Source organism: Psammomys obesus, unplaced genomic scaffold (genome assembly GCF_907164565.1).
Source record: "Psammomys obesus unplaced genomic scaffold, mPsaObe1.curated_primary_1811, whole genome shotgun sequence".
Taxonomy (NCBI): Eukaryota; Metazoa; Chordata; class Mammalia; order Rodentia; family Muridae; genus Psammomys; species Psammomys obesus.
Window position 1 is genome coordinate 18,062,988 of NW_026592510.1, and position 25,463 is coordinate 18,088,450.

General features: G+C 40.4%; 1 protein-coding gene across 1 annotated transcript in view; it reads right to left on the reverse strand.

Annotated features, from left to right (window-relative positions):
* The window catches only part of Trpm6 (transient receptor potential cation channel subfamily M member 6), a 129,840-nt gene that overhangs the window by 24,147 nt on the left and 80,230 nt on the right, over positions 1-25,463 (reverse strand). The window contains exons 26-29 of the mRNA XM_055614178.1: positions 14,004-15,151; positions 12,913-13,019; positions 5,889-6,006; positions 1,396-1,487 (exon numbers count right to left, since the gene is read on the reverse strand). Coding sequence (XP_055470153.1) covers positions 1,396-1,487; positions 5,889-6,006; positions 12,913-13,019; positions 14,004-15,151 — 1,465 coding nt within the window. The remainder of the gene's footprint in view (positions 1-1,395; positions 1,488-5,888; positions 6,007-12,912; positions 13,020-14,003; positions 15,152-25,463) is intronic.

Consider the following 25,463-nt stretch of genomic DNA (forward strand, 5'->3'; position numbering starts at 1 on the left):
AAAGGAAAGGAAAGGAAAGGAAAGGAAAGGAAAGGAAAGGAAAGGAAAGGAAAGGAAAGGAAAGGAAAGGAAAAAGGAAAGGAAGGGGAAGGGCAGGAGAAACACCTCTGGGTGTGTTCATGAGGAGATTTCAAGAGAGATTAGCTGAGGTGGGAAGGCACATCCTGAAGGAGGATAGCATCATCCCATGACCTGGGTTCCCAGACTGAGACAGAGATGTGAGAAAGCCAACTGGGTGTCACATCCCATCCTTTGCATCCTGGTCTACAGACACATGAGCAAGCTTCCTAACTCTGCCACTCTCACTACCAACTATGCCTCCCAGTCCCATGATGGACTGTATGCTCAAACTACCAGCCAAACTACCAGCCTGGTCCTGTGAGTTTCTTTTGGCTAGGTGTTTGGTAACATTGACCATCACATCAGAACATCCCTGTCAGAAGTATCCCACTGCTCCAGACGATGGGTGTGAGGAAGTGTGTCTAAAGAAAATTATGCTGGATTTACTTCATTCTACTTCCTGTTTATCCAAGTCATATTTCTTGAGACACAGTATACTTTGGGCATAGCACTTGGCATTTCCCTATGAGTTGTCTTGGTTGGAGACTTCTGATAATCTTGTAAAGAGAGCATTTCACAGAGATACTTAATGGCACTCACAGGCTAACCGACACATACAGTCTTAGGAAGGAGAGATAGAAAATGGTAGAATTATCATTTCTACCATTTATCCTCATGTGAGGGTAAATTATCCTCATTTTATTTTCAAAATCTTTTAGATGTCATTGCCACAAAAAAACCTGAAGATGCTCATTTAGGTAGTGTTTCTAGTTTCTGGGTTCATTTATTCAAACCAAAACCATGGCTAGGTTACTTAGGTTACTCTGTGTCAATACCACACTTAAAGACAGCACTAAAACAAGGCACACATTTGCAAAATTGGACATCCGGGCATTACAGGAGCACAGAAGGGCCTTCTCCCTGCAATGTTTTCATCCCTTCCTCCTATCTGAGCAGATTCCTGCAGTCCATCCTTAAAGACCCCAATTGGTAAAAGTCTCTTCGGAGATCAGCTATAATCTATCTCACAGTAATTACATCCCGATATGCTTCTGAAAAGCATGCTGGAGAGAACCTGTTTTTCTTGCATATGACAATATTCACAAGTCTGAAAAATTAAATCCTTTCTCTTACAGTAAGCATTCCCAGGATAAACAAATTGCAGAAGGAAAGAGAATATAGAGAAGTCCAAAACTAAGCAAGGATTGACTTGTGAATTTCAATCCAGTGCCAGCAAAGATAGAGGCGATTTATGGGCTGAGGGAATAAAAGCAATCCAGCAAAGTGAGGTATTAAATGCACAAATGTCTTAGAAAACTATCAAAGGTTTTTTACCTCTTCACAGCACTTTAGGTAATCACTGGCTTGGGTAGTATGTTGCTCAATCTCCTTCATTTTCATTTTATGATATATATAAGGTTCTAAACCTTGTTTTTTAAAAGAAGAAGAAAAATTAGAAAATTGGTTGAAATGTGTTACATTCAAATCACATTTCCCAAATAGAAAAATCTGGACACAGTGCATTTATTTAAACTTACATATAGTTTTCTCTATTTTTAGCAAGTTTCACAAAGTTTCATTTTTTTTTACTTTTTTTTCATAAGTGATTGAAAACTGTACATTCTATTTCTATTCTTCTATAGTTGCATTTACATTTATAATAACTTCTAGTTCTCTTTTTTAAATGTACGCGTTATTATTTCAAGGCATGTACACGCAGCATTTGCACACGGAGGTTAGAGGACAGCTTTGCAGCGTTGTGTCTCCTCTTCCACTTTTGCATAGATTCTGGGGCTTGAACTCACGTCCTTAGGCTTGTACAGCAAGCCCTGTACCCTCTGAGTCATCCCACCTACCCTAACTTTCACGTCTCGATCAAAATCAGGAATTAAATAATCCATGGTAGCTTTCTTTCTATAGAACACATTCAGCAACATATACATTCACCGTCTCCTGCACTTTATTATCCATACTTCAAGATAAATGAAGCTTTAGTTGTCAATTAGTAACTTTTCCTTCATAAGGGCACAAAACACAAAAGTACAATAAACAATAACAACAAAAACAGGGGAAAAATGAATGTTGTCAATCAAGCATAATTTTTATGCTTTTCTTAGAATAGACAATGAGAGATGTTGTTTTATTATGATTACTCCTGATACCTACAAAGCTAAGAGCTGTAACAAATGTAAGAAATGATAATTATATTTTCACGTGGTTTTGTTCTAGGGAAAAGTGTATAAGAATTACAAAGAATATGATAAAATTACAATAAATATAGTTTCAATAACAGTACTGTATTATCATTAAAACAAAAAAATCATAGAAAAAAGTTTAAATTTTCAAATTTTGCTCAGAAATTTTGTGAGCATATAAAGAAAGAGAGCTCCCTGAGAACTGGGGATATACTGAGCTGATAGAGTGCCCAATATGCGTAGGCTGAGTTCAAACCCCAGCACTGTGTAAGCCAGGCACGGCAATGCACACCTAAGACCACAGCATGCAGGAGTTAGAGGCAGAAGGAGCAAAACTTCAAGGTCATCTTCAGCTACACATTAAGTTTGAGGCCAACCTGGGCTACATGAGACCCTGATTAAAAGAGGAAGAGAGGAAAAACTTTGCAACTCCCCAAATTTTATTTCCATACTTTTTTTCAATTTTTGTTTTATTTATTACAATTTGTTCACTTTGTATCCCAGCTGTAGCCCCATCCCTCATCCCCTCCAAATCCCACTTTTCCTTCTTCATATCCTCCCATGCCCCTCCCCCAGTCCACTGATAAGGAAGGACTTCCTCCCCTTCTACCTGACCCTAGCCTATCAGGTCTCATCAGGACTGGCTGCATTGTCTTCCTCTGTGGCCTGGTAAGGCTGCTCCCCTCTCAGGGAATGGTGATCAAAGAGCCAGCCACTAGTTCATGTCAGAGACAATCCCTGTTCCCCTTAGTAGGGAACCCACTTGGACACTGAGTTCCATAGGCTACATCTGTGCAAGGCTTCTAGGTTATCTGCATGAATGGTCCTTGTTTGAAGTATCAGTCTCAGAAAAGACCCCTAGGCCCAGATTTTTTGGTTCTGTTGCTCTCCTTGTGGAGCTCCAGTCCCCTCCAGGTCTTCCTATATCCCCCTTCTTTCATAATATTCCCTGCACTCTTCCCAAAGTTTGGCTGAGTCTCAGCATCTGCTTTAATTCCCTGCAGGGTAGAGTCTTTCAGAGGCCCTCTGTGGTAAGCTACTGTCTTGTTCCTTTTTTTACCCTCTTCTGATGTCTATCCTGTTTGCCTTTCTGAATAAGAATTGAGCATTTTACCCAGGATCCTCCTTCTTACTTAACTTCTTTAAGTGTATAGATTTTAGTATGATTATCCTATATTATATGTGTAATATCCACTTATAAGTGAGTATATCATGTTTGTCTTTCTGCTTCTGGGATACCTCACTCTGGATGGTGGGAAACAGAAAAGATCAATTATTTCTTATGATGCTTCAAAGAAACAATAAAGCTCCTTTCTTGAGGGTGACACCAGGCCCCACGAGATCTGTTGGGCTCTTGGGGTCAGCCAGTTTCCCTGAACAAGATGCCTCCCCAGACCTTCCTGTCACCCATATCTTCCTGTCTGAAATTCATTGAAAAGGATATAAGAATTTAAGAATGATGTACTATGGTGTAAGCATAACTGTATGTACCATGGAATTTCATTCATCATAAAGAATGAAATAATGTCATTTGAGGAAAAGTGATCATAGTGTGGTGGTCTAAATAGACCACCCATAGACTCAAGGGTGTGGCATTACTGGAGGTGTGGCCTTGTTGGAGGAAGTGTGTCACTGCGGGATGGGCTTTGAGGTTTCAGAAGCTCAAGGCAAGCCTGGTGCCTTACTGTCTCTTCCTGCTGCCTGCAGGTCCAGAAGTAGAACTCTCAGCTACCTTTCTGGAACCGTGTTCGTCCGCATGCCATCACACTTCCTGCCATGATGGTAATGGACTAAAGCTCTGAAATGCAAGCCAGCTCCAATTAAATGTTTTCCTTTGTAAGTGTTGTCATGGTTGTGGGGTCTCTTCACAGAAATAAAACCCTAACTAAGACAATACACAAAATCTGTGAACTCTAGAGGTTAAATGCCATGAAAGTGGGAAGAGACCTATTTTAGAAGAAGGACCACCAAGGGAGGGAGTGGTGGCAAGAGAAGGTACTAGAGTAAATATGATTGAAGCAGGTTATGCACATGTACAGAAATAACATGGTGAGCCCATTTTTTAAAATTAATATATCCTAAAAAATAGAAACTAAACACAGGTTATACTATTTATAAAATACATAATATGTTATATAACTAATATATAACATACTAATATATAATATATAAAATAACATTTCTAAATGAGAAAAGATGATTCATCCTAGATTTATGTCAGGGTTTCTGTTTTTCCTTGCTAGCCTCCTGGCTTTTGTTTTTACTGTGGTGAAGGGTCTCACTAAATAGCCCAGACCTGCCTGGAAGACATAATCTTCTTGTCCCAGCCTTCTTTATGCTCAGGTTATTGTCAGGGAATCATCATCCCGGCTAGAGTCATATTTCATGCGTGGATTCCATATATGTAAGGGTATAGCCTCTGGTAAACTGTGTGTTAAGGCTCAACAACTAAGCTCCTGGGCCATACTTGTAAATCAACATCATTCCTACTCAATTTCTAACGCTTCTTCCAGCTTAGTATCCACTTGCCTCACCCTGGCTTGACAGAGGTTCTGTGTTTTAAATTCAAAGCAGGGTTTGCTCACTTTGGCATTGCTGTTTTGGATAATTCTGCAACCTTTTCCATGCATCACAGGACACCTTTTAGCATCCCTGTTCTTCTTTCTTTTTTTTTTTTTTTTCTTTTTAGTAGCTGCTAAGAACACCTCCTTTACTGTGGCAACAAAGCATGTCTGGATTTTGCCCAGTGTCCCCCGGGGAAGGCAAGGGGTTGGAGTTGGTATGAAAAATTACCATCTAGTTGAGGACCACGGAGCATCTAAGCAAAGAGGGTTCATAAAGAAGTAGGAGAGCTGGGTATGGTGGCACACGCCTCTAATCCCATCACTCTGGAAGGCAGAGGCAGGCAGATCTCTGTGAGTTCAAGGCCAGCTTGGTCTACAAAATGAGTCCAGGACAGCCAAGGCTGTACAGAGAAACTCTGTCTCAGAAAAGAAAAAGGAATGGAGCCTGCAGTATCTACCAGTGCTTTATATATTTAAGTAATTTCAAATGTGTTTGTTCTTGATAACATGTTTTCTTTTTATAACTCTATTCCAGTGCACAAATTTCCAAGCTGTACTTGTGTGTTTCTGTTCACAATCTGCCCCATCTCACCTTATTTCTCATGCTATGCCTTGCTTATAGCTCTTCTCTACACATCTTATTAAGCTTAAAAGACACTTGTCCACATGTAAACACCCTTTGTGGGACACAAAGGATAACCAACAAGGACCTACTGGCCCTTATCAGTATTGCATGAGCCTTAGGGGTTATGAAAATGAAGCAAACTCTCCTCCTTCAGTCAGACTGAAGGACCCCATCTTAGGGAAAACACTCTGAATATAAAAGATTACTATATTTTAATACTTAATATTTCTTTCCTTTATTCTGATAGCAATTCCTTTAAGCAAATGAAATTTTGTCCCTTTCATAAGCATTACAAGCAGCGAAGAGCTGTTTCTCTTAGTGGTTTCTCCCACCTCTTTACCTCAACCTCTACACCAAAGGATGAAAGAAACCATCAATAGTCTAAGCACCACAATCTAGACGATTCTGTCAGACGTTGGAGTCCAAGGTTACATAATCACGTACTTATCTGGCTGAAGTTGGACACAGAGAGCCAGTTCTTGTTGAACTCTACAGCGCTGTTTGTCTCTTCTGGCTCTGAATTCAACTGGTCGCTTTGATAGCATGCATTCACTGTTATCACCTGGAAAGAGAGTCATTTGGTGGAACACAAGGACGTTGATCTGACAATATTTTACATTATGTTCATAGAGGCACACAGTAAAAGGTAGTTATTAACCTGGCCACATTTTTAATTACCTTGGACACTTACAAACCCCATCATTCAGGGGTAGCACACTTCCATGTGCGTTCTCTTTACAGTCATGATTAAGAAAGAGATTGTGGAGTGGGACCTGAATGAGAAACCAGAATCGCTCGGGGCTCGGGAAGTCATTAGCCTGCACCCTCAGGATTTCTACTTGGAAGGTCTAGAGAAGAGGTGGGACTCCAATCTCTAATGAGTTCCCTGGGGAAGCTCATACTGCTAATTGGAGACCATATTTCCAAAACAACACTGATATAGAGAGGGGGAAATATTCCAATTCAAAGTCTATGCACTGGCATTCTGCCCCTACCAGAACTTGAGTGAATTTGGAAAGAGTTTACTATTTCTGCCCTTCATTGTCCCCAGCATTGAAGTGCTGGGTGGTAATACTATGCCTGTTTATATCTTTCCCAGGGAGAGACAACAGGCAAATTGGTAAATTTCAAAGCAGTAAATGAATGATGTTTTTTTGAGTACTTGAGCTCAAGTGCAGTTCTTAGTTGAACTCAGATCTTTTGAAATGTTATAAAATAAATCTTAAATGCTTAGCCCATGGGATTCCAACAGGTTATGGCATTCTCTGAGACAGAAGCTTTCCTTATCAAGCTAATTCTGTCCCCTAACAGATGACTTTACATAATTGTCTCCATTTTGTCTCTTTTCTTCTGCTTTTTTTTTAATTTAATGGGGGGGAGGGGTGTTACACATGAGTAATGTATTTATGTCATTTCTAACCTGCAACTTTTCCCATGCTCCTAACTCCCTCTCAAACTCATGACTTCTTCTTTAATTATTGTTACATATGTCTGTATACACATATGTGTATAGACATATATATGTATGTATATGTGTATAGACATATAAATATACAAATACATAACATGCAGAGTCCATTTAGTTTTTCTAATATATGCATCTGTTAAGGGTTGACCAATTGGATTACTTACTGAGAGCTTATCCCCAGAGAAGACTGATTCATCCTCTCTCTATAGACATTAATTGCCCATAGCTCTCTTTCTAGGAGTTGGGCCTTGTGAGATATTCTCCTTCCATACTGGACTATCAACTAATGTCACTGTGCAGGTCTTATTTAGGCAACAATATTTTCGAGACTTCATGAATGCAGTTTTCCTATAATATATAGAAGATACTATCTCACAGCAGACATCTTGGTTCTCTGGTTCTTACAACCTTTCTGCTACCCCTTTCAAAATATTCCTAGAGCCTAGGTGCCAGGTTGTGTTGTTGACGATATCTATCAGCTGTGACTGGGCATCACATGGTCAGTTGTTCACGGCATTTGACCAATTGTGGGATTTTATAATGGTTTACTTCATATATAAAAAATTTAAATATATATAAATTTTTTAAAAAAAACTTCTTTGATGAGGAATAACGTACTTCAAGTTGTAAAAGATCACAGATGCCAACCTAGAATACTTCACCAGCAAAACTATCTGCCATAGTTGGAAGAAGAAAAACTTTCCAAGATACAAACATACTAAAAGAATTCATGTCTACCAAATCAGCCCTGCAGAGAATTCTGGAAGCCATAGTTCAGACTGAATACAGGAATAAGCATCCAAGAGATTATATAAAAATAACAAAGCGAGGAGGGTGGGATTGGGAGGGAATGAGGGAGCAGGATACATCTGGGATACAAAGTTAATAAACTGTAACTAATATTTAAAAAATTTAAAAAATAACAAAGCTATAATTATTAAAATACAAAATAGGGCTAAGGATACAAATAGCAAAATAACAATAATAACAACAAAATTACATCAATTAACAGGTACCTTCCAATAATAAATATAAATATCAGTGGCTTGAACTCCCCATTCACCTAAGGTTAGTGGGATAAATTAAGAAACAAAATCTATCTTTCCGCTTTCTACAAAGAGCTCAGCTTACCTTCAAAGAGAGGTACCATCTTAAAGTAAAAAGATGGAAAGAAGCATTCCAAGAAAATGAGGGCAGGAAGGAAGCAGCTGCCACTATCCTAATATTTAAGAAAATAGAAATCAAACTAAAACTAATCAGAAGTGTAGTCAAGGGAACAATTAACCAAAAAAATTCTGCAATCCTGAATACATATGCACCAAGCACAGATGGACTCTTTTTCATAAAATGGAGAATACTAGATGTAAAAATAAAAATGAACTCTAGCTCAATAATAGTGAATGATTTCAGTAGCCCACTTTCTCCACTAGATAGGTTATCTGGACAAAAAAAAAGGGGGGGGGAGAACTACAAGAATTGAATGGTAACATATATCAAATGGACTTAATAGATATCTACAAACTACCTTACCCAAAAACCAAAGAATAGACATTTTACGTAACAGCCCATGAAAGAGTTTCTAAAATGGATTATATCCTACGACACAAAACAAATCTCAACAAATACAGAAAAGTTGAAATAATTCCATGAGTTCTTTCTACCACAATGCAATAAAGCTTAAGATCAACACTAAATGAATCCCCATAATTACACAAATTCATGAAGATTAAACAACACATTATGGAATAATGATGGGTCAAAGAAGAAATTTTTAAAAAGAAATTAAAAGATTCCTGGTACTGAACTAAAATGAAAACAAAATACAACAAAACCTCTGCGACACAGTAAAAGCTGTCCTAACAGGAAATTTTATAGCTGTAAGCACTTATATGAAAACATTTTAAAGGCACAAATAAATTACTTAATGATATCATTTAAGAATTTCAAAAAACAAGAACAAACCAAACCTATTGAGTGGGAAAAAAATAATAAAAAAAAGCAAAATTTAATGAAAAAGAAGCAAAGAAAATAATACAAAGAATCAATGAATCTAAGAGCTGGTTCTTTGAGAAAGTAAACAAGATTGACAGACCCTTGGACCAACTAACCAAAAGAAAGAAAGGGACCCAAATTAACTAAAGAAGCAGAATGAACAGGGAAATATTACAACAGACACAAAAGAAATTCAGAATATTATAAAGGAATGTTTTAAAAACCTGCACTTCATTAAGTAGAAAATAAAAAAAGACAAATTTCTAAATTCATACAAACATCAAGGCAAGGGTAAATGACGAGCGACTTAAACAGACCCATAACAAATAAAGAGATTAAAACAGTAATAAAATGCCTTTAACTGCTTCTTATTACTGAAACAAAGAGAGCTGCATTTTTAAGTATCAGTTTATTTTTAAAATTAGCATATTTTTTAAAATGTGAAAACCATAAAAGGTAAATTCTTGCAAAATTAGATAACATTATTCTGACAATATATTTATGAGTGACTGAACTAACATGAAAGCAACATCAGAATTTGTAGGACCTAACCAATATATGCTTGGAGGGAATTTTATAACACTGACTGCCTGAATTCAAAACTAAGAGAAGCAATATTTACATGTATAAAATTTTTAATGAGTAAATTAAAATAATAATTTTTTTAAAAAATGGAAAGAAACTCCCAAATCATTAGGAAATTTTTCTAACTTAAACCAGAAAGACAAAATCAAATCAAACTCAAAGCAAATTAAACAAAGAAAACAGAATTGATTTCTGGGGTAAATCAGTAAAATTGAGTTGGTTTTCAAAAAAAGAGAAATCAACCAAACAGACAAAAACCTACAGCCAGCCTGGTAATGGGAACAGGGACTGTCTCTGAAATGAACTCAGTGGCTGGCTGTTTGATCACCTCCCCCTGAAGAGGGTGCAGCCTTACCAGGCCACAGAGGAAGACAATGCAGTCAGTTCTAATGAGACCTGATAGACTAGGGTCAGATGGAAGGGGAAGAGGACCTCCCTTATCAATGGACTGGGGAAGGGGCATGGAAGCAGATGAGGGAGGGAGGATAGGATTGGGAGGGGAAAAGGGAGGGGGCTACAATTGGGATACAAAGTGAATAAACTGTAATTAATAAAAATAAGTAAATAAATAAAAATTTAAAAAGAAAACAAAAAACCTATAGCCAGGCTGGGCATAAAATAAAAAGAAAGAAAATATAAAACTCCAAATGTTCAGAATGCAAGAGATCCTGCATGCAACGGTAAAGTAATAACAAAAGATTATTACAATAAGGCTGGTGGGACACACCTGTAACCACAGCTTCTGGGTCAGTTATGTGAGAGGAGCATGCGATCCAGACTAGCCAGGGCTACATAGCCTGCCCCAAAGACAAAGCCGGGGGTGGGGGGGGAGAAGGACTATTACAGAGAACAGCATGCCAACTGATGAGATCCACAGACCCTTGACCCAGCTAACCAAAAGAGAGAAATGCCCCAAGTTACCAAAGTGTAGAAATGAACAGGAAACATTAAATGAAGTGGGAAAAGCCTTTAAATACAGAAACAGACAAAGCCAACTTAAGAATTTGATATCTAAATAGCCTTATGACTGTTACAGATTGCTTAACATGTTGTTAAAAACTTTCCCAGGAGGATGGTTTTATTGGATAATCCAACTGAATATGTAATGTCAAACAGTTATCATCTTTTTACAAACTCAAAAATGAAAGCTGAAGACATGTGTCTAATGTGGTCAATGATTTGGGGACAATTCTGATACCCAAACCAAAACTACACCAGTAAAGCAACTAAAGATAGTGTCCCAGAAACACAGGTGCAAAAAGGACTAGCAAAATTAATATCATATGTAAACATACATAAGTGGACAAGAGGAGTTTATCCCAGTAAACTAGGACATGCTGGTTTAATGCTCAGAGCATTAACTCTGACAATATAATATTAATTAACAAAATAAAAAAAATCCAACATATAATGATGAAAGACAAAGCGCAATCCGCCAGGAACAATGGAAGAAAAAGCAAGGGCTTTTTCCGCCTCCATTACAGTTTTTTTTTTTTTTAATTGCAAGATGCCTGCTTTCATCACTCATATTTAATGTGATACTAGATATTCCAGCCGGTGTAATCAAGCAAAAAAAAAAAAATTTAATGAAATATATTCAGACTGAAAAGAAAGAATTAAAACTGCACTTTCAGTATCGTCACTTACATAAATCGTTCTAAATAAATTATTTTAAAAAACCACTTTTTTTCTAGACAAGGTTTCTCTGTGTAGCCTTGGCTGTCCTGGACTCACTTTGTAGACAAGGCTGGTCTTGAACTCACAGGGATCCTCCTGCCTCTGCCTCCCCGAGTACTGCGATTACAGACATGTGCCACCATGCCTGGCCAAAAACTTTTTAAAAGCAAAAGTGAGTTTGGCAAAATTGTGAAATATAAGACCAAGATTTTATATACATACACATATATATATATATATATATATATGTTCATTGCAATCACAGACATATATATATAAATATATATATATATATATATTTGCACATACACCACACACAATCACAGATTTACTGTTTTAAAGTAACTACAATTACAATAAATTTTAAAATTTTTGAGACATATTTTCAATACTTAGATACACATGTAACAGGAGATATTCAAGACTCGAATGCTAAAAGTTACAAAGAATTACCAAGAAAAGGTTAAAAAAGACCCTGCTAGCTAGACAGATAGCGCTTCCGTGGATCAGACACCTAGTCGTGGGTAAGGTGTCAGCTTTCCCACAACTGGCATGCAGATTCAGAGCAATCCTGTTCCAAATCCCAGAAGGCTTCTGTGTAAAAACAGAGATTTGAGACTAAATTTATATATAAATTCAAAGAACATAAAATAGCCAAATCATTTCTTGAAAAACGAAGGATTTCTTTTATTCATGATTTCACAGCTTATAAAGTTTCGGTAGTTGAGATAGATTTAGTATTGGCATGGAGATAGACAAAAATAGAGGCACACATACTGTGTGTCTGTATAGTCAATTAGTTTTTGACAAATGTTAAGGTAATTCAATAGAAAAGAAGTCACATTTTCACCAAAAACTATAGATTTTTTTTTATATCCATATGGAAGGGAAAATTCAATCCTTTCTTATCCCTATATACAAAAATTACCTTAAAATGGACTCCGGAGCTAATGTAGAAACTCAAAGTATCGACATCTTATCAGAAAACAAGAGACAAAGTCTTAGTTTCAAAGTCTTGTGTTGGGCGGGGGGAAGGGGGAAGGAAGCGAACCCTTAGCTACAGAAGGAAAGAGTCAAATATTTTATCAAATTTTTAAAAACCCGTCTACGTGCTCCTGACGACAGTTTTGACAATAAGGAAGTAGCACGCAAGCTTGGAGAAAGGGTTGCAAAAACATCCACAAAAGACTGGGACATACAGTGAGCGTCTACAACTTCACAGCACGCAAACAAATCAATTTCTGCATTCTACAGAAGACCCAGAGATACTTCCAATGAGTGCCTGGAAAGTCTCCTAAGAGCCCGAGTCAAGACTGACTAATCTCGCAACGATGCACACTACGGAGCCACCAGTGGACCTGAGATTAAGACTGAGCATCATGCGGACAGATATGGAAGCAGAAGAGCTGATACACTCATAACCAACAGGTGGACACAGAAAGCCACACGGTGGCATCTTTGACAGTTATGTGCCACAGGATGCTGGCATTCCTCAACCTCTCCCAAGTACTTGCCAAAGAGAAATGAAAACGGATGTTCATAGAAAGGCTTGTACACAAGCGCTCAGTCAGACTTTCTTGAACTAGCCCAATCTGGAACCAACCCCCAATGGCTTTCAGATTGTGAGCAGATAAACAAGTAAAAATGTGTGCCTTCACTCCTCCCCGTACGGTGTTACTGTGTGGACACAAAGGAAGCCAAGGGGAGAGGACACTGACTCAGTTGTACAAAAGGCAGGATACTTACGGGCACCTGGAGTCCCTGAGTCTTCTTTTTCTTTGACAGGCTCCTGTTCTTGGTTAGCAGTTTTGCTTTGATCCATGCTGAACCCGTCTCTGAGGATTTTGAATGGCCTGGAAGGAACACGGTGTGATGAGAACGCTGAAGGCAGTTTACAGAGACAATTTTGTTTTAAAGAGGGGGCTGAGAGAAAAGGAACGACGCTGCCCTTAACAACCACAGACATTTTCACAACAGCAGCAATGCAAATGACCGCACATGTAAAGATGTTTGCTCCTCACTTAGCCGTAAATGGGTATCTTTATCACACCCTTCCCCTCAAAGCTTGAGGATCGGCACAGAAAACAGGTGGAAAGAATGACTGTTCATAGGCAGAGATGATGGGAGACTCCAAGGAAGATGTTTTCTAGACGTAACAGGGCTTATGCACATAGGAACTCACAGGGACTGTGACAGCATGCACAGGCCCTGCACAAGTTCATGCAAGACAGGAATGACAGGAAGGAGAAGGGGAAGCAGTCACTAAGTTCCACCCCTAAACAAGAAGCTATTTGCAACTGATAGCTGCTGAGAGATGGGGGGAATCACTTTTATCCAATGGAGTGACATCCCAGGCAAGGCAGGCCATGTGCTCAGGAATAGTTGGCCAACACAAATCAAACTCCATGATTTTTTTTTTTTAAGTTTTGTGTTTTGTTTGGGGCTTGGGTTGGTTGATCAGTTGATCGGTTGATCGGTTGGTTAGTTGGTTGGTTGGTTGGTTGGTTGGTTGGCTGGGTTTTTTTTTTGGGGGGGGGTGGGGTTCAAAGCAGGATTTCTCAGTGTAACAGAGCTCTGGCTGTCCTGGACTCGCTTTGTAGACCAGGGAATGGTCAAACTCACAGAGACCTGCCAGCCTCTTCCTCTGCAAGGCTGGGATTTTCTTCAGAGAGAGAAAGAACATGGATTTGTGGAGATGAGGAAAAATCTATGAGGAGTTGGGAAGGACAAGAGAATATGATCAAAATATATTATATAAAAATTTTAAGAAGAACAAATAAGAAATCATATGACCAGGGGAAAAAAATAAAAAGACATTTAAAACATTTATTCCTTACTACTGTTCTTCCAGCTTTTCTTCAGTCTCTCCTCCTTGTGGAATCTTAAACTGTGGCTCTTAATGAGAGGTCTGTCTCTGCAGAGAGGATTGATCCAAAAGGGACTTCTCGGCTGGGTCCATGGTCCTTCCCCCACTGAGCACTCACCACCATTGGCCAGTCTTTTTGAGCTGTGCAGTCCAGACTTGTCTCCAATCTGCTGAGAGCAGTCTCCACCTGGAATGGAGTCACTGCTGCCAGTGGAGGGCAAGCAAGTTTTCCACTTTTTTCTAAAACTAAACACATCGGTTTCATCACTCTTTGAAAATGCCCAGTTCAAATATCCACCTTCATCCTGCATGCTGATGGCTCTGGAGGGAAGAGAGGTCATTGACACGGGAGTAGGTATGCCACTGAACATGAGTGGATCTTGTTCTGCCTTGTCAGGTTTGGCCGGCATCTGTGCGACTTTCTCGTGTTGCTCTTTGTGTTCTGCTACCAGTGCTTGGTGGGAGGCAGCAGGGGTCTGCCCAGGCAGGTTGAGAGTGATCTCACTGGGATGTATATGTCCCAGTGTCAGGCCATCCATGTCTGCCTCCTTAGATGATCTTAAAAGAGGTGGGGAGGTCCTCAAAGACAAAGGAACTCGCTCGCCAGAAGATGGGACCAGGAGAAACTGGCCATACTTGGAGTGTGTTTGTCTGACATGGGACATCCCGGAAGTAACTGTCCTCGATTTCATTTCTTGTTCCTCCTGGTCTTCTCTTACTTGGGGGTTCTCTCTCTTGCTGTGTGTAACCTCCACAAGGGTACTGCTCTGCACTCGTTGGGGAAGCTGGCTTCTAGCAAGACTCCGCAGCAAAGAAGGGGGCATGCTATAGTACTGAAATTTCTTCTTTCCGCAGCTCCCCATGCTGCTTAGAACATTTGCACAGATGACATTGGTCCAGCTGTGGGGATGTTTTCTGCCAGCAGAATGCTTTCTGCTGGACAAAAGTATCTCATCTTCTTTCAAGGTGTCAACAGCAGAAAGGACCTTTAGGGTGTCAACAGTCAGGGCAGAGAGGTCCTGTAGGTGTCCCACCTGGCTGTCCAAGGATAATAAGGAGTCCTTTATAAAAGACACCTTTTCGTTCATTTCTTTAAGTTGGAAGAACATCTCTGAAACCCTACAGGTGAAAATAGGAAGAAAAACAATAAACACATTAATACGGCGGGAATTGTTGTTGCTCCCTTCTCTCTGCTTCTATCCATAAGTAACAGCCAAGTCACTGTTTGCAGAAGCTAACCTGCTTCCCATGTTCTTCTGACTCTAATAAAGTACCTATTCTAATCTCATGTGATCTTGACTTCCCGTCTTTCCTCTACCACACCAAGGAGAAAAATCATAAATCTGTATTTCTAGCCCTCATGTCTATCTTAAACGCCAGGACCAGCTCTCCAGCTGCCCACAAGTTAACACTGCAGTTATCTGATTGATCAGCCCATTGTTACTCACTTATGTATTCATTTATTTTCATGACAAACATTGTACTATCTTCTACTGGACATTCCTTGTCTAAGGTTGAAGCATACTGAGCTTTCCCCATTCTATGTCATCATGTCCATTTAAAAGAATAAAATTAAAAAAGACACAAATTTGAAAGAGAGCAGGTGTGGAGGACGAAGGTACATGGAAATAATTGAAGGGAGGAAAGGGGACATTGTGTAATTGTATTATAATCTCAAAAATATTAACAAATATATATTAAGGATGTCCCATAAAGGTTCAAAAAAGAAAAACCTTCACATAGGCAAACACAGAAGGAAAAAGATACAAAGACACACTGAGAGAAGATGGCTTTGGGACCAGAGTGGTACATCAAAAAGCACAGAACTACAGTGGCCTACCAGCCATCAGTCGCTAGCAAGGCAAAGAAGGACATTTCCTAGAGATGTCAGAGAGAGTGTGACCCTGTTGTGCCTTGACTTTGGACACCTAGTTTCCAGAAACATGACATAATCAAATTTTGCTGATATAAAACATCAAGTTTGGGCTGGCGTTTCTATGGTAACCCTAAGAAACTAATGCAGTTACCTAACCATAGATAGCTGTGATGGTTAATTTTAATCATCAGCTTGATGCAATCTAAAAATCTCCTGGCTCTAAAACAGTGTTTTATGATACATAAATGCAAATTAGAGGTCTAAGGAAGTGACTTGGGGGAGGCATATTAAGGCTGGGTCTCTCTGTATAATAGAGTCATGGCTGTCCTGGACTTACTTTGTAGACCAGGTGGCCTCAAACTCACAGATATCCACCTGCCTTTTCCTCCTTAGTGTTGGGATTAAATGTATGTGCCACCATGCCTGGCCTAGGAAGCAATTTAAGATATGTGAAAAATGAGAAAAGTTTCAGATTTCTTTCCCTTTCTATGCTATTGTTATACTAAGATTTCAAAGGTTCAGAGTTTCAACATTGATCAGTGGTGCTCTGATAAGCTGGTAAAGTACATCACAGTCACAAGCTCAAGATTCTAAATTTCCTTTGTCTAAAAACATCTCTGTCCTATCAATATATTGGGCCCTCTCGACAGAGAAAAGAATATGCATGCTTTTTAACCCAAAACCATAGCTCTTGCTATGACTTGAAGGCATGAGCCTACTCCAGCTGTTTTACAGACACCTGTTAGATGCTTTTTCTAAAATGTAGATTTCAGTACAAATTACAAACAGTGATAATGTTAATATATCTAAAACGTCTTTTTTAAAAAATAATTTATTTACTTTTATTTTATGTACAATAGTGTCCTGCCTGTATATATATCTGTGTGGGATATCAGATCCACTGAAACTGGAATTACAAGCAGCTGTGAGCTATTATATGGCTGCTGGGAATTGAAACCTGGTCGTTTGGAAGAACAGCCAGTGCTCTTACCCGCTGAGCCAACTCTCCAGCCCACTCTATCTCTTTTTTGTAAACGAAAAAATTCATGTAAACTTCAGGTAGTCAAGGAAATCATAAGACTTGGATCCACCTTTTACCCTTCCTGCACCTACCAGGACCATGAGCCTGAAACTCCTAAATGTAAGATTACCTTTAAGTTTCTTAACTTTAACATCTATCCCTAGTCTGTATCTGTCCCAGTAGATTTCCAGCCAATGTGAATATTTCATGTCTCTTCAGCCGAGTCAGCTAACTATATGCTTATTATAAATGCTCTATTGCTTGAATCCCTCCTGACATTTGACTAGCATTCCAGACTTCCTGGGCCATGACAGTAATTTCAGCAGGAAGTAGTTATAGAAGAGAGTACATTGTCCCTTATCCTCAACAAAGGAAACTCCCTTTATCCCCAAAAGGGATAAAATGGCTACCTATAGTGTCCACATTTGCATACCAGGAACCATGCTGGCCTCCAAGCTCATTAGCAAAAACGTACCTTTTGAAACTAAATAGACCCAGATCTATCAACAGGTAGATTTGTTAGCTGAAATAGTTCTACAATATAATAGGGTACTCAACCTGCTTTATGCAGAACAAGGAGGTTATTGTATGGGTTTAAGAAAAAAATGCTGCTTCTATGAAAACTACTCAGGCATCTTAAAGATAATCTAGTTGTACTCAAAAAAAATGCAGGGAAAACAAAAGGACTCAAGATGAGGTAAGTGACTGGTTCCCATTCTCATTTTTGAGCACATACTAGACAGTAATTCTAATGTCAGCCATGGCAGAGCCTTTGAACCTTCTGTTTCTGCATTGTATGTTGGAAGTATATAATTTGTTTTTTTGTTTTTTGTTTTTCTTTTTGTTTTTGTTTTATATTAATTACAGGTTATTTGCTTTGTATCCCAGCTGTAGCCCCCTCCCTCATTCCCTCCTGATCCCACCCTCCCTGATCTCCTTCCATTCTCCTCTCTAAGTCCATTGGTAGGGGAGGTCCTCCTCCCCTTTCATTTGACCCTAGGCTATCAGGTCTTATCAGGACTGGCTGCATTGTTCTCCTCTGTGGCCTGGCAAGGCTGCTCCCCCATTAGGGGGAGGTGATCAAAGAGCAGGCCACTGAGTTCATGTCAGAGACAGTCCCTGTTCCCCTTACTAAGGAATCCATTTGGACATTGAGCTGCCAAGGGCTACATCTGAGCAGGGGTTCTACATTATATGCATTAATGGTCCTTGGTTGGAGTATCAGTCTCAGAAAAGACCCCTGGGTCCAGATTTTTTGTTTCTGTTGCTTTTCTTGTGGAACTCTTGTCCCCTCCAGGTCTTACTATCTCCCCCTTCTTTCTTCAGATTTCTGCATTCTGCCCAAAGTTTGGTTATGAGTCTTAGCATCTGCTTTAATACCCTGCTGGGTAGAGTCTTTCAGAGGCTCTCTGTGGTAGGCTCCTATACTGTTTCCTGTTTTCTCCTTCTTCCAAAGTTCATCCTGTTTGTATGTCTGAGTGACAATTGATCATCTTAGCCAGGGCCCTCCTTCTTGCTTAGCTTCTTTAGGTGTACAGATTTTAGTATGTTTGTCCTGTATTATTTGTCTAATATCCACTTATAAGTGAGTATATACTATGTATGTCTTTCTGCTTAATAATTTGCTTTTTGACTTTACAAGAGTTACAGTTAACAGACTGTCTTGAGTATCACAAAAAAATGGACTTTAAAACTTGTTGAGAGTGTGAAAAATTTTTGGGGACTTTAGGAATTAGACTGAATTCATTTTGTATTATATCACGGCTACAAGCCTATGGAGGCCAGGGAGTACAATGTGGTGGTTGACTTTAAAATGGCTCTCATAGGTTCATATATTTTAATACTTGCTCCCTAGTTGGTGGAATTGTTTGGGAGGGATTAGAGATATGGTCTTGGAGGAGATTTCAAAAGCCTGTGCCATTTTCTAGTTTGTTTTCTCTCTCTCTCCCTCACACACACACACACACACACACACACACACCTACTTGTGGATAAGGATGCAAGCTCTCAGCTACTGCTCTAATGCAATGCCTGACTGCCTGCTGCCATGCTCCTTGTCATGATGTGTGCGACCTTTCCTTCTGAAACCGTAAGCCCCCATTAAACTCTCAATCAGTAAAAATTGGGAAATTCGTATTCTAACATTTATATCCCCTAATAAACCAAAAAAAAGCTTTTGTAAATCATTAAGGAATAAAAATGAGATTCCAAATGGCCTGAAGAGATAATTCCCCAAATAGAAAATACAAAAAGTAAGGAAAAATAGCAAAGTAGAGAAGCTCATTAGGTCATTAGAGATGAAAGTGAGATGGTAATGATTTCCTCTAATTATAACATTTTTAAAACTGTTCACAACATATGAAGAAGCTGTAGTGTCACTATGTTAAAATGATAAATATTACTTATGAGAGGAGATAAAATTATATACAATCATTAAAAGTAATAATTACATTATTGGTTGTTATTTTCTTTGGTTATTTCTGCTGGTAGGTATATGGCTGCGGGTGTCTTGGTTTTTTACATTTTTTGTATATCTTTTTCTAAGTAAAGAAATAAAAACTAAAATATTAGATAAAGAATCCTTCAGGGGAAGCTGGAGAGATATCTCTGTGCTTAAGAACACTGGATGCAAAGATATCTGGGCACAGGGTCTTTTCTGAGACTGACATGCAACCAAGGACCATGTATGAATGTAACCTAGAACCTCTGCTCAGATATAGCCTGTGGTAGCTCAGTAACCAATTGGTTTCCCATAGTGAGGGGAACAAGGACTATTTCTAACAGGAACTCAATGGCTGGCTCTTTGGCCTCCCCACCCCCCAAGGGAGGAACAGTCCTGTTAGGCCACAGAGGAGAGCTTTGCAGCCAGTCCTGAAGAAAATGATAAAACAGGATCAGATGAATGGGGAGGAGGTCCCCCCTATCAGTGGACTTGGCAAGGTGCACGGTGGAGAGGAGGGAGGGAGGGAGGGACTGGGAGGGAATGAGGGATCGGGACACGGCTGGGGTACAGAGTTAATAAAATGTAACTGATAAGAAAAAAATAAAATACAAAAAAAAAAAAAAAGAACACTGGCTGCTCTTCCAGAGAGGACCCAGGTTCAATTCCCAGCACCCACACGGCAGCTCACAGCTCTGTAACTCCAGTTCCAGGTGATCCAGTGCCCTCTTCTGACCTCTGTAAACACCGACACACATGGACTGTACACACATACATGCAGACAAAGAATGTATGCACATAAAACGGAAAGTCTTTAAAAATGAGATCACACTGAAAAAGAGCAAGGGAGGAGACCTAAGCAGTGATTTCAGAGCTGATATGCTCGTCTGCAGTCATGAAAAATACTCCCATTCTTGCTAGGGCCTGGGAGAAGGCGGTTCCTCAACTGAGAGAGGGACGCTCACTTTTAGCCTGCACGTCCCAAAACAGCGTTCAGTTTCCTGCCTCTAGAACACATCTAAACCCCAGGACTCGCACAACCTCCCACCCCTTCTTTCTGAGACCGATGGAGAGAGGAACTTAACAAATAAAGCAGGCAGTGTTTTTCGTTTTCATTGTGTTCTATACGAACAGAGCCTTTGCTGGCTAATTTTATATAAAATCCAACTTCTGTAACTCACCAGTGGCTTAAAGCACGCTTGCTGACCTTCTGAAACCTACAAAGTTGGAACTGGCAAGGACAATGTGGGAAAGAGCACAAAGTGTGTGTGTATTCCCTTCCAAATATGCTTAATTGGAACATCTCCATCCAAGGCCCTGTTTCATCTAATTCAAAAACAGTACGCCCTGAGCCGCGGTAATGGAGACTCATTAAGTTCCATTAGCTACAGACACATCGAGTGGATACAATAGAATCCAGCCACCATTCACAGCAACAGGTGGCGCGCTACAAAAGAGACCTGTTAGGCAAATAACCTGGTCGCCTGAAATGGGCCCTCTTGCTTTTTACAGGCCCTCATTTTCTAAAACCCGGTGTCCTGTGAAGCATATTTTAATTATATTCCTAGACCACTGGCTGCATTCATCCAAGGTAGCTACTCAGTCATTCTGACACATAAAACAAATTCTTACTATTGCAGTTTCCTGCGTGCAAGGTCTGAGTGGAGGAAAGAGGGCCTTGTGACTGTTTTTACCTGTGGGCCATTAGCCAAGATTCTCAAAAATGAGATAATAAGAAGCATAGTTATAATCAGCCTGACAGTCCCATCCATGCAGTACTCACTATGAGCAAAGCATTACCTGAAGGTTCTATTCATACTTTCTCTCTTTTTTTTTTTTTCATTACCTCACACCTCTGAGGTAGGCATGACTACCATTCCCCTCACAGAAAAGGGGTTAGGTCACACAGCCAATGTCACCTGGCTGGGCGTCAAGCCACACAGCCGACATCTAGCCCACCACTGCAGCCAGTCTTGCTCAAAGCAAGTTTGCCTGGGGAATCCTGAATGAATGACAAGCCCTGAGAGCTGCTCCAGATGCTGTTCAGTAAAGCCTCAGCCAGACGTGGATTGGCTGAACTTAGAGCTGCGCAGTGGAGTCAATGCACACACTGTGCTGAAGCTTCTGCAAATCGTGGAAACCATGGCATTCCCCAAACACAGTGCTGAAGCGGAAGTTTCGGGTTTCTTTGGAAACTCAGTTGTGTCATGTGATGTTGTTTTGTTTTTTTGTTGTTGTTGTTTGTTTGGATCGGAAGTGTGGGATGTGGGAAAACAGCCCCTGTGAAAAGGCACGTGTTGTTGGTCATCTGAGACCTCCCTCATGCAAGGGGCATGGTTTTTGTGAGCTGCAAAGCATCCTTGTGGGGATCCTGAGAAAGTTATACAGAAACCCACAGAGGGTGAGACGTCACCTTCTGCATCTCTATGCTTTTTCGTTACTACTTTTTTTCAACGGGTTTGAATCCTTTGCCGGTCTTCCCTGAGAGAAACGGCCCAGAGAACTGCTCAGGCTACTTTGGTGGAGTTTTTCCTTTTCGGTGGACTCATGCCATTTGGGCCACTTCCTTCCACTGCTGCTGCTTGGCTGTTTGACTAGCCTGCTGGTATCCTAATGACCGAGTCTGGTAATCCCCTAAGGGCTCATACACACTAATCAACAGGAAGTACAGAAAAGAGGTCTACAGCCCCTTCCCCTATCTAAGGTCTGGGGCTAGGAAGGGAGGTAAAGGCCTTTACGAACCTTAAATAAAGTAGGTGTTTGAAAAATATAAGCCTACATAGTGCATCCAATGTAGTGAAAGACAAAAGATACCTCAAGCATCTTACTCTACAGATGGGAGAGGGCATCCGGCAGGCGCTGCTGAGATCACAGCAGAAGCAGGTGTCAATACTTAACAGGCCTCAGCACTTGCCCTCTGTCCACACCCCAACATCATTTCTTTCTAGAAGGTAGAGAATGCCTTCTTTGGAGGTAGGTTAACATGGATGGCTCCTAAGATCTCCTTATATGACCTATTAAGATCATTGTTTCAGTTACATCCCTAGCACCCCTCATTTATGAGCTCCCCAAAAATGGCCTCAACAATGACGGCAAATACAAAGTCATTGCCATTGAGGCTCACTCTACTAAAAAACATACAATGATTGGAAGAAGTTTTATTAGAAATTCAGAGCCAAGTTCAAAACCCCTTGGAAGGAGTCATATAATCACTAAATGTCCATCCTTCCCTCAGGTCTAAGAAAAACGAAGTGCCACATGAGGATCAAGGGGCTGAACACATTAGGACCATCACCACTGAAGTACGTCTTTCCAAATCGCTGGCTCTTGGGTTCTTACATCCGAGAGACAGATGATGCATGAGAGTGAGCGTACTGAAGGTGTTGGGACCATCTCCACTGATGTACTTGCTATAATTCCTGGCACCCAGGTTCTCACTTAGTATGGCCTGGCTCCCGATTACAACCCTCTGCACACCACACTTGTACTCCCTGGAAAGCGCCTCGCCTTTCCAATCTTCTCCATAAGTCACTCTTTTTCTATCCATTTTACAGATGTTGACACTGGCTGCCTTCATTCTACTTCTAGTCTCTGTCACATTCTCTGCCGGAAGTGGCAGCTGACTCCCACAGACGCTCTTAATTGGAAGGCATCTCCAGCTCCAGTTCTAAGTTGCCCCTGGGGTTTCAGATTCATTTACATCCCCCCTCCAAACCTCAAAGACATCTGTGGCTTACTGTGTCAAAAAGAATCCCATGGTCAACAAATACGAGCCTTGCTGCTTTCTCCACACCTCTGTACAGCGTCTCCTGGTGGTGCCATCTTTCCCTGGTGGCTTCACCTATGAGTATCTGAGAGGCATTTGTTCCATCCCTCTGCCACAGCTTGGGCTGCATTCCTTCCCTCATCAGGGATCCCTGATCCCCAACAGACCCCTCAAATTCACACTCAAATCTACCAGGCTGAAAGCCTGTCCATATCACAGAGCACATAGACTCCTCCCTTAGCACAGGTAGAGTGAGCGCCTCTCCCCAAACTCACCTCAGTTCATAATCTCTGAGGGAGATGCTCTGACCTTATTTTGTCTCCTTCTAGGTCTTAAGGGAAATTCATAATTATGATGATCAATGCTCACCGTCAATTTTATGGAATTTAGAATTACCTTGGAAACATGTCTCTTGGTTTAACCATGAGAATGTTTCCAGAGAGTTTCAGTTATAAAAGGTAAATCATGAATGTTGGTGGCACCATTGCATGGGTAGAGGCCCCAGGCTGAACTAAAAAGAAGAGACCAAGTTATACGCCAGCATCCATCTCTTTCTGCTGCTGACTGGATTCCTCATGACTACCTGCCTCACTCTCTTGTTGCCCTGTTTTCCCTTCTGTGATGGATTATACCCTCAAAGTGTGAGCCGAAATAAATCCTTTATCTAGTAAATGGCGTCTTCTTAGGTACTTTGTCACTGCAATGAGAAGTAACAAATACAGTATCTCAAAAGAAATTTTACTCCCAATATTTGTGATCAGTTTTTACAAGTGAGTTTCATTGTATCTTTCTACCTATCAATGCGTGGCTCATCCCTGTCATGCACATTGATCCACACAGATCTACGAGGCTTGGCCCATCTTCACGTCTACGCCACAAATAAGAAAACTAAGCTTCAAAGCAGTTTGATAACTTTTCCCAAGAGTGTCTAGTTAAAGGAGTAGAAACAGAACCAAGTCCTGGCTCTGCCAGCTGCTAAGAGGAGCACATACATCACATGAAGCCCAGAGCCCAGCAGCCCACAGCGTTGTATACTCACGGCTGTCAAAGAGACAGAATATGCAGGAGAGAAGAAGGTGAAATGGCAATGGTAGAAAGAGATTTTTGACATAAATTACAATTTTATGGTTCCACAATCATCATTTGATTTTCAGCATTTTCTCAAGCCTAAATTTGATCTGAAGTTCAACCAGCTATATACACACATATTTACACAAATATATTATCAACAGAAAAGTACAGAATACATAAATATGATGGCTACTGTAAGAAAGTTCCTATTGTAAGTCTATTTTAAGTGAAGTTGTGTTTAAGGACTCACATCTGTCCATCTGATTTGGGGACATGGAAAAAACACATACAGTTAGATTCAACAGTCCATAGTCAGTCTCATGCATATTCAGAAGTGAAGGGATATATTTAACTTGTGTCAGTTTGCTTCTGCTTGCAAGAACAATTGTGTTTTTTAAAGTCCAAAAAGCCATGTGCACACTTCCACACTTTAACACAATGTCAAACATGTGCAATTATTATAGTAACATGTCCACTAAGTTTCCTGATACATTCCCTTTTTCCCAACACATCTGGCCTCTTTGCTCAAACTTCTGAATGGTCTTCCTACACCGCCCCCTTCCGGAAAGTTCAAGAACCACAGGCAGCCTCAGCCACAGCTATACCTCAAGCTGCGGAACTCAGGGCGCAACCCCTCTCAGCTTGTCCACTGCCCGTATTCTTTCCTGACTTCTTGCCAAAACAAAAAACAAAAAAACAAAAAACAAAAAACTTCAGATCATTTCCAGAACCACATAAACTTATTTTGCCATCTCTATACACAACGATAGCGGTTCATCTTGTCCCCGTGCCCCATCACCCACTTACCTAAGCCGTCTGTTGCTGCTGACACATGCTCCCCTGTTCTCTCTCCTTGGCAGTGAAGTTGTCTCCACCTCCACCACCCAGCTGGCCAGGCCTTGCTACCTAAGCCCACCCCTTCAGCCAGCTGCTGCTCTCCCTCTGCTGTATCTGCAGCTGCTGCTGGACCAGCACGAGACCTGCAGTGACTGTGGGTGTGACGTCATTCCACCATGTGGCCCCTCGTCCTACCTTCCTCGTCAACTTGAAATCTCACCTCTCCGAAAGCCTCCCAGCAAACTTCCTGCACCAAGCTGTGTGAAGCAGGACAGTTCCAACCACCTCTTCTCTATCTTTTCTTTTTCCTTAAGCTACTGAATCATTTTCTTCATGGCTTTTTGCTTTATTTTATTATATATATATACATATATATGTATGTATGTATGTATGTATGTATGTATGTATGTATGTATGTAT